Raw genomic sequence first — 9915 nt, forward strand, 5'->3', positions numbered from 1 at the left:
TGCAGCCTCACCAAGGCCGAGTACAAGGGGAGAATGACGTCCCGGGATTTGCTCGAGAAGCATCTATGGATGCACGCCAGCATTTTGGTTGCTTTACTAGCCGCAGCATCGCATTACAGGCTCATGTTCATCTTGTGGTCAATGATGACCCCCAAGTCTCTTTCTTCAGTAGTGCTAACCAACGTATATAAAGATAGTTTTAATTTAAGATATGTTAAAGCTCAAAGGATATCATCATGGAATAGGGATTATAACTTCTAATTATATACTACTTGAGACAATACAGTCATGTAACCTTTTTAGAAAAGTTGTATAAATAGGTCACAACAGGCCATGGACTGTATTAGGGCCTCAATCTTATGGAGTTCCCAGAGGCTTCTCTATAGATTAGTAGATTAAAGAAAACCACGATACCCAATGGGACTTAGTGCTCAGTCTAGAAGAGCCCTTTAAGCATCTCTGTGATGCTTAGTTTCAGTTCTCAAACTGTAGGTTTGTGTCTCCAGAGATCACATCCTTTTTAACAGCAGTATATGGAGATGAGATAACAGATCTGATTACCTACCCATTAGCCTTATTGTCTGTGCAAGTTTGTGTACACAAAATCAAGCCTTTACCTCTGTTTAAAGTACAACGTTTCAAGAAGTTAAATGTATAGAGGATTGGTGGGGATGGAGTAGATCTGGGCAAGGAGTTGTCTGGAGATAGATGCAAGGAGGGAGGGGCAGTAGAAACAAAAAAGAAACATTTTGAGCACAATATTCCAGAAGTCTTGAGGGATACATTTCTGAGTATAACTTCTCCATTGATTTGAAATCTAGTGAGGGAATGAAATTGTAGAAGGGAAAACCTATAAAGGCAGCAGGTTTGCAAGCCGTAAGAGAGATCAAAGATGAGAAGAAATATAGAAGAAAGTGAAAAAGCCCCAAGCTAATAACATATGGTTGCAACATTCATTTGATGGCCTCCAAATATTCATGATTAATCTACTGAATTGGAGGTAGTTTACCTCCCAATGACTTCACAAGTATCTGCTTCAATTAGCTTTGGTGAATAAAATAACCAAATCATAATTCAATTTTCTGATATAGCTGAAAAATTAACTTGAAAAAATATCAAAATAAATCACTCCTTTAAAATGTATAGTGTGTAACTTCTAAAAATGAAACCTACAGCTATCTCTGAGTTGTGAATAATATGTATTAAGGTTATATTAAACAACAAGAATGCATTCTTTGTAGAAAACAATGATTAAATCGAGGCTTACTGACCAGTGATTTAAATCATGATTAAGTCATGCTTTAAATCTATTTGATTTAAATAAAATCCACCCTGATGATCACCTTTGAATGAACCTTTTTAACTAATATTTTACTACACTACTGTGATCCAGTGCTTTTATATTCCATTTCAGACTGAGGGTTACAGTAGTGAAGAATTGTGGATTTTTTCCCTGGGGCTGGAAATTATTTTGATCTTGCTGAGGTTTGAACAATTGCAGACTTAGTTTGTGGAGTATTAAGAAACATTAAGAATTAAAATAGAGAGATGTGTATTAACCTCTGCCCCCCATTGGAAAAAAAAAACAAGAAAAGGAACATGGAAGCTTATGATCTCTCAGTAGTCTCTGAGTATGTCCATGTCCATGGAAGAGAAGTCTCTAGGAAACAATCAGTTTGCAAATAATGGGCCATTAAGAAGACGGGGCGCCTAAGGTGGGGGTACGTCGAGTGCCTTACCATCCATCTTCCGTGGGGCCCCTCCCCTCAACTCGCCTGCTACGATTTGGTGTTAATGAATGAAAGGAGGGGTTCAGTGGAGATCCTCTTCCTGGGGACCCCAGGGACAGTGGTACTCACAGTCTTGATGCGCTGTTCCGTGGGGCTCTGCCTCCCCTACACCCTGCCCACTCACCAACTGATGGTGCAGCCTGTGTGGTTCTGCTGCACCCTGTAGACCCCTCTCTCCAGGGGACGAACATTGGCCTGGGTACTGGTGCACTAGCTCGGCTGTCATGACAGCGCTTTAGCTTTGAGTGCTGATGAGTGAGATACTCGCTTGCTGGCATCTTCCTTGCCGCCTCTGGGTGGGATGCCTCTAATGGTCTGCCGTAATGCAGGCAGCTAGACAGAGAGAAAGCAGGGGGGGTGAACTGGCTTCTCTCTGTCTGCCTTGCCCAGAGACTTTGCTCCGCCAGCTCTAGATGCCGGCATTGAGCCGGCTGCAACTCTCCTGTTTCTGCACTGGAGCCTCACCACACCTGGTGTGCTCCACGCCAGCATGCTCCCTCTCTCTCCCCCTGCTGGGTTCCAGTGGGGCTTTTAAATCTTCCCGCGGCAGCGGCTCTGGCTGCCATGATTGGTTTAGCTCTTCCCCGCCCTGGGAACAGCTGATTAAACAGCCGGCATAACACCAGCTTGTGCAGTCATGGCCGTGGCTCCTGCCCCGGCTGTGCTCCCAGAGGTAAGTTTCCACGGTGGGGGGTCTGTTTGTGGGGCTTGGGCCTGTGGGGTCTGTCCCATCCCCTTTAAAAGCCTGTGGAGGCTTCTTGCCACCACAACCATAATGCAGGGGATCATTAAATTATGAACAGAGAGAGCATCCAGAATAAGTTGAGTCCTTCAAGCTATGTTTTTTATGTAGATCTGATCTCTCTCTGAAACACCCAGTTGGAATGAAATTACTTTTAAGGTTCAGTGAAGAAATAGTTGCTGAATCTAGTTGAGTTTCTGTAGCAATGAAGAAACAAAGCAGTACTCTCTTTATTTCTTCCCACAACCAAAGGCACTTGTTAATGCAGCGAGGTACAGTAACACAAGGGGTTAGCAGCATACAAAGATATTCACACCTTGGGGATTAGGCTCACTTGGCTGCACCTTGTGCTTTGTAATGCCTTAGGGAGGGTTGTTTATCTTACCTTGCCCACCAAGCTTGCTGCCTCTCGTGCCTGATCGCTTAATTAAGAATCCAACCTTCGAATGGTTCTTCCCACTGTGTTATAGACCTTGAAATTAAAAATTCTGTACAGCAGTTCTGAGAGTTTTGGTTTAACAAATCTGTGTGCATGTTGAGAAGAATTTTTAACGGGTAACTGAGTAATTCTATCCACCTGTTTGATTGAAACCCCAGTGGGGTGAGTGCAGAATTGATGCTGAGAAAGTAGAGTATCTGTCTAAGTGATAATGTTTTCTGGTGCGTAGGGTAAGTGATGGAATAAATGCTTTTATTTCTGGGTTCTCTTTCACCTTTCATGGAGAGATTTCAATGCTTTTAACAGTTTATAAGTAATTAATCCTCAGAGTACGTTTCTGAGGGGCATGTGGGTATTCTCCCTGTTTTATAACAGGGAGTCTGAAGCACAGATATATTAAATGATTTACTCAAATTCCTTTGCACTTTTAGGTTAAAACTAGGATTAGAACTCAGCAGGTCCTGGTAACGAGTCCTCAGCTTGCTTGGAATATGTAGTAATACATAGTGTTATAGATGAGAATATGCAACTTGTAAGCCAAGTGGCCTTCCCAGATTCATGCTGATGTAAGTTTTTTGTAGTGCACCAAACCACAGCATGTTTTATCTATGTTCTTTTTCCTTGTCAAACAAGCTAGACTCACATGTGTGCCTTTCTTTTGCAGGTGATAGATGATTACAGTGTGATCGGTCGTTCGCTGTTTAAAAAGGAAACCAACATCCAGATTTTTGTGGGACTGAAAGTCAAGCTATCTACAGGAGAGGATGGCATAATAGAGGGTGGCTTTGGGCAGAGTGGTAAATTTAAAATCCGAATCCCAGGTAAGCACTCATCTTTTTAGTCCGTCCTGGTGTATGTAAAGCATAGAGGATCTCTCAGTAATGCAGAGGCAAACTTTACCTGTAGTTTTCACAAATACAACCAATTACTAGGGGTGCACCAACAGAGTTTTTGGGGGCCGATACTGATAGCCAATATTTAAGGAGGCATATTGGCTGATACTGATCTGATACAGCTACCATCAGGTGGTAAGTCCAGTATGGTGGGAGAGGCATGGCGGGGCAGATCAATTCTCCCCATGGTGAGGGAGGGGACAGGGGCAGGTGCTGGCACTACCCAGCTGGGGAGGGGAGTGGGATGGGGGGAGGGGGTGGGCGTAAGCCAATGGATCTTCACGACGCAGGGTGGGCGGCAGCTGCAGTATGGAGCTGGAGCTGGAGCTGGAGCTGGTGCTGCGCCGGAGCTGTTCTCAGTGGGGGCTGGGCTCGGAGTGGGCTCCAGCAGTGCAGGGAGGAGGCTGCAGCCATCCCAGATTTTGCCACTGCTCTGTTCTCAGCCCTGCGCTGCCACCCGGCACAGCCCCAGCTGAACACCCCACCTCCACCAAAGTGCTGGGAAAAGCCAGGGCTGCCCCAGGCAGCAGCACAAGGCTGGGTGTGGAGCTGCGGCAAACTTTTAGGGTGGCTGCAGCCTCCTCCCAGCACCACTGGAGTGCTCTCTGAGCCCAGCCCTCAGCAAGAAAAGCCCCACTCATCACCGGCTCTGGCTTTGGCTCCACCCCATAGCTGCAGCCTGCCTCACACCACGCAGATCTTGGGGTTGACGCCCCCTTGCCCCTGTCCTCCTGGGGTGCAAGCAGCCCCCACCCCACCAGCTGTGGTTCCGTCCTGTGCCTCCCCACCCTGCCCTGGCTGGGCAGAGCCTACCCCTCCCTCACGGCAGGGGGTATTGATCTACCCCCCGCACCTGTTCCCTTCCCTCTCCAACTTACCAGTTCGAGGTAGCTCTCCATGCTGCTGGTTCTACTCTGTGCTGCGCTGCGGCTGCATGCAGCATGGGCATTTATCAGCCAAATTATTGGCCCCATTGGGCCAATATCCGATATAGACTATTTTCTTTATAACGGTACCGATTTGATATTGGACCAATCCATCAGTGCACCACTACCAGCTATTGCATACTGGGTTTGTTAATTGATTAGAGTTTTTTCACCCCAGTGGATTGTACCTCCTGTAATTAAGTGTGGGTGGCTATTACATAATAGACCCCTATGGGGTACAATAACCAAATGCATGTTTTAAAATCCCTTCCACTACGTTGTCCATGGAAGGCCTGCTATATTTTGGGTGGGTTTTTTGGAGACCTCTTCTTGCTATAGCTATGCAGTTTTCAAGGTCAGTGAAATGGAATTAAAACAAAGATGCATTCATTTTTACTTATAGCTATGCATACCTTTCTTTCACTTCGCTCCACACGCTATTGTTGTGTTGTAGTACTACTGCTGTAATTCCTACCCTTATGACCCTCTATGTTGAAACAGGAACTGCAAGCATTTTGATGACTTGATTGTACGGATCTTGAATTTCACTGGATCATCTGTAACTGCTGTTGTATCTTCTGGTTTTATTGCATTATATGGCTCAATAGTTTTTGTCTTTGGTGAATCATAGCAAAAATTTCCCTGCCTTCTTAATTAGTAGGACTTTGGCTAGTGGGAAGTATGCTTTATTACTGTTTATTTAACATTAGTATTGTTCTTTTTCTCCTTTCAGTGGGTAATACTAGATTCTTAGCACAATGACAGACATTGTTATGGGTCAGAATGACAATAATAAATTTTGCATTTAAAATAAAAACAAGAATAGTACTTTACATTTCTATTACCTTCAACTGAAAGATCAAATTGAAGGTGAAGACATTACCAGTAATACTTCTCCCAGTGAAGTAGGTATTCTTACCTCCGTAATACAAATGGGGAAACTCAGGCAGGAAATGAAGTAATTTTGCACCAAGACATTGCAAGTGATTGACAGTTGTTGCAGGAGAAAAAAAAGTAGTCTCTTGACTCCCAAGTCCCTTACTCAAAATTATTCAGCATCCTATTCTACATATGGTAAGACAGGGGTGGGCAATTATTTTGGCTGGAGGGCAGATTAATGAGTTTCAGTAAGCTGTTAAGGGCTGCAAGGGTAGCCCCGCCCCTTGACAGGTAGGTACCCTGCCTCCTAGTTGCCATATTGGGCTTGGAAGTCCCGCCCCTAACCCCTGAACTTTGCCACCAGAAATCCTTCCCCTTGTCCTCAGCAGTACTCCTTTTGTGAGGGGAGAGGGTTTGCCATCTTGGGACAGGAAAAAATCCAGTCATATACTAGAAGTCAAACATCTGCTATAACATATTCTAGTTTTATTTCAAAAAATATTTTTATCTTGATTTGTGTTTGTGTAGTGTGTATAGAGGTAAATTCATAATAGGTTAAATAGTCCTACTCTTGTATATTGTGTATGGGTGGGGGTTGGGGGGGGCGAGGGTGTGTTTATGGTGGGGTGTGAGGAAGTGTGGCTGTGTGGGGGGGTGTAGGGTATGTTGAGGGTGTGGGTGTGTGTACATGTGGGAGGGTTGGGGGGAGGTGGACGGTGTCAGTGTGTGTGGGGTTTGTGGGGTGTGAGGCAGGGTGGGGGGTGTAGGGACCCCCCCACATGCCCTGCCCAGCTGGTGGTAGCTGTAGCAGGCAGTGGGCCCTTGGGGTGCTCATAGCTTACGCAGGCACAGCCACTCTGTGACGCACAGCTCCAGCCAGTTCCAGGACCTGCATGTGGTGGCAAGGAGGGGAGCCAGGCTGGCGCGCCAATGTTACACAGGGCTCATGTGCAACATGCCACTGTTGGGGAAGCCCCGCACGATGGAGCCGGCTGTCTTTCCCGCTCCGTGCCACCAGAGCTCACGGGACTCTGCTGGAAGTGGCACTGCTTCCCAGCAGAGCCCCATGAGCTGCATGTGGAGGCAGGGAGCAGGGAAGGCAGGTGGCTCCATTGTGCAGGCCTTTCCCTGGGTGGGGCATGAGTTCCCAGAGCTGCATGCGAGTCCCATGCAATAGAGGTGGTCTGGTCTGACTCTGCTCTTTGCTGCCCAGCTGCAGCTTCCCTATCTGGTGCCCAGAGCAAGTGCTGCAGCAGGCGCAAAGAGGAGCTGTTGGAGGCCAGGGAAGCCAAGAAGTTCCCCCGGCTGCTGCAGCAATGGCAGCAGAGGCCTCTCCTGGAAGCTGCGCATGCTGGCTGAGGCCAGAGCCGGGACCCTCCCACGCAGGAGGGTGGGAATGAAGAGTGCGGGCTGGGTTGGGTACAATTAATTGTTGGGCACCTATTGGCCAGATGAAGCTGCCTGGTGGGCCGAATCCAGCCAGTGGGCCATATTTTGCCTGCCCCTGTACTAAGGCCTTGTTCAGTGTAGCTGCTGTTAGTTTAGCTCATGAGGGGCTCTTTCCTTTGGCTCCCCTGATAAAGTGGGTGATTAGACAAAAAAGGTTCCCAATTTGTTCTAGCTGTGGAAATATATTGAACGTGAACACCATTTATGTTTAGCCAGCAGATGGCCTATTATACGGATGAGGCTGGGACTACAGGTGGCAGGCACAGTAGACTTTAAAACTTATTGACCATGGGGGCCAATGCATTTATTTTTCCCTTTTCTGGATCTGAAACACTACTTGAAGCAAATAATCTCAGTGCTGACAAAAATAGTTCACTCTTCATAGGAGATGAAAGAACATGTGAAGGGATTTTGTGGTTAAGAGCTCTGGATGAAAAGCAGAGTAAAATATTCTTGAAAAATACTTCTCCTATGCCTGGCTCAGACAACCTGCTTTTGGATTAGAAGAATGAGTCCAGTACTTGACCTCCTTGGTGAAAAGGCTGATGGTGTTGGGAACTTGGTGACTGTTTATCATGGAACAAGTGTTGATTATTTATATTAATGTTGTGCTTCCCAACACTCAGTGTGGACTGGAGATCACTGACAGGCTGTGTGGGAACAGAAGACTGTCCCTGCCCTAAAGTATTTATGATCTAAAAAAGGCAATCGAACAATGGTGGTTACTTTTTGGTCAAATTCGTATGAAAGAACTGGGTCCCCTGTGGAACAGGATGAGAGCCTAGATGTCCCCTCTGCCCTCTTTTAGGAGATTAGCAACTGGACCTCTGATGGGCTAGCCTTTTCTCCCCGCTTCTGTAGCCAGATTGGAAGGGTAGGTATTTTATGGTGTATTAACAAAGTTCTCAGTTCTGAACATAGGAAGAAATAATCTCTACTCCAAGGTGCTCACAGTCTAATCTTGCTGACATCATCTGATCAGTCTACAGTGTAGAGAAACCTCTCTGTTACTTCCATTGTGGCTGTGTGGGCAGATCACATTAGGCTTTAGTATCTTTGTAAAAGAACACAGAATAGTTACTTGCTTTTTCTTCAGCTTTGTGACCCAAAAGAACAAGGCAAACTTTTAAGATCTGGAAAAAAAAACCCATGTTTATTACAAAATAAATGCAAGATTTGATGCTTTTACATAACTCTGGTCCTTTAAGAGTTACTAAGATTTCTGCATGGGGGGAGGGCTAATGGATATGATGCTGTTTAAGTCAACTACAGTTCACATTCCATTGTTAGGTCAGTGTTTCTTTTTTAATGTGTCTGCATCCTGTTTGTGGGTTTTTTTAAGGTTTTTTTTTAATTTTTATTAAATTTAACAGGTCAGAGTCTTCTTTCCTCTCCCCCACAACTTCTAGCCTTGTTTCCCTTGTATATATTCTTACATATATTCTATCCCCTGTAGATGCCTTCCATGAAGATATAGTTTTAACCTTTTTGAACTACTTTAGTTTTTTGAGGATTCTTTAACAATGACATCTGGAGAGACAAATCAGCAAATTGAAAACTGCTTCAACATGATGTGTATAACAGATTATTTCAAGCCAATTTGAACTTCAAGAACGTATATATTAGTTAGGTAGTTAATTGTATGACAGTTTGGGGGTAGTTTTTGTTGTTTTCAAGGATACATTTTTAAACAGCTCTACTGTAGGGTTAAAGATTGAGAGAGGTGGGGTAGTTAGGGTTTACTAGATTGACTCTATACGTAAGATGTGGGACATCTTGGAACTGGGAGAAGTAGGGTGCATCTTCTATTTCTGAGTCTGCCACTGCATGTGTGAAATGGTGGCCCAGACACTGCCCTTCTTTGTGCCTCAGTTTCCCTCCCCCTCTGTAAAATGGAAATAATAATCACCTACTAGGATCTATGGATTAATATTGTTATACAAGTACAGAGGATTGATTTTTCTTCCTCTAGGTAAGACTCCACTTAGAGTACGATATGTAATTTTGAGTTTCTCTGTCCCAGAAAGATGTGAGCAAACTGGAAGGCATTCAGAAAAGTGCATCAAAAAATGATTAAGAGGTTGGAAGGATTGATTTACAAGGCAAAGAAGATTAAAAGAGATGCATGTAACTTGGCTAAACAATATTTAAGTGGGAGGCACAATTACCTACAAGTATTTGAAGAGCATAATGGCGAAGATTCATTTCTAGTGGTGCAAGGAACCAGGGCTAAGTGTAATTGTTTGAAATGGAGCAAGGGAAAATGTAGTTAGACTCTCAGGGAAGGTACTTTGCAAGGATTTATTAGACTGTGGAATCACCTCTGCAGATGAAGACATTCTATTTCTGGTTTACTCCTATGTTTCATAGTTTCATAGTTTGTAGGGCTGAAAGGGACCTGAGCAGATCATCAAGTTGGACCCCCTGCCATGGCAAGACAGAGCACTGGGTCAAACGACCTGAGCAAGGTGTTGTCTAGCCTTGTCCTAAAGATCCCCAGGGTGGGAGCCAGCACCACTTCGCTTGTAAGTTGGTTCCAGATCCTGGCCACCCTGACGTGAAATAGTACCTCCTGATGTCTAATCTGAATTTACCCTCTGCCAGCTTGTGACTGTTATTTCTAGTCACTCCTGGCAGTGCTCAGGGGAACAAGGACTTCCCCAATGCTTGCTGGTCCCCCCCTGACTAGTTTGTAATAGGCCATTAGATGCCCCCTCAGCCTTCTCTTGTGGAGGCTGAACAGGTTCAGGTCCCGTAGCCTCTCCTCGTAGGGCCTGCCCTGCTGTCCCCTGATCAT

The 9915-nt window shown here is 45.2% G+C and overlaps 1 protein-coding gene across 1 annotated transcript in view; it reads left to right on the plus strand.

Annotated features, from left to right (window-relative positions):
- The window catches only part of EEFSEC (eukaryotic elongation factor, selenocysteine-tRNA specific), a 193998-nt gene that overhangs the window by 124856 nt on the left and 59227 nt on the right, over window positions 1-9915 (plus strand). Inside the window, exon 6 of the mRNA XM_019536844.1 lies at window positions 3636-3792. Within this exon, the coding sequence (XP_019392389.1) occupies window positions 3636-3792 (157 nt within the window). The remainder of the gene's footprint in view (window positions 1-3635; window positions 3793-9915) is intronic.

Source organism: Crocodylus porosus, unplaced genomic scaffold (assembly GCF_001723895.1).
Source record: "Crocodylus porosus isolate Cpor-Errol unplaced genomic scaffold, CroPor_comp1, whole genome shotgun sequence".
NCBI classification, from domain to species: Eukaryota; Metazoa; Chordata; order Crocodylia; family Crocodylidae; genus Crocodylus; species Crocodylus porosus.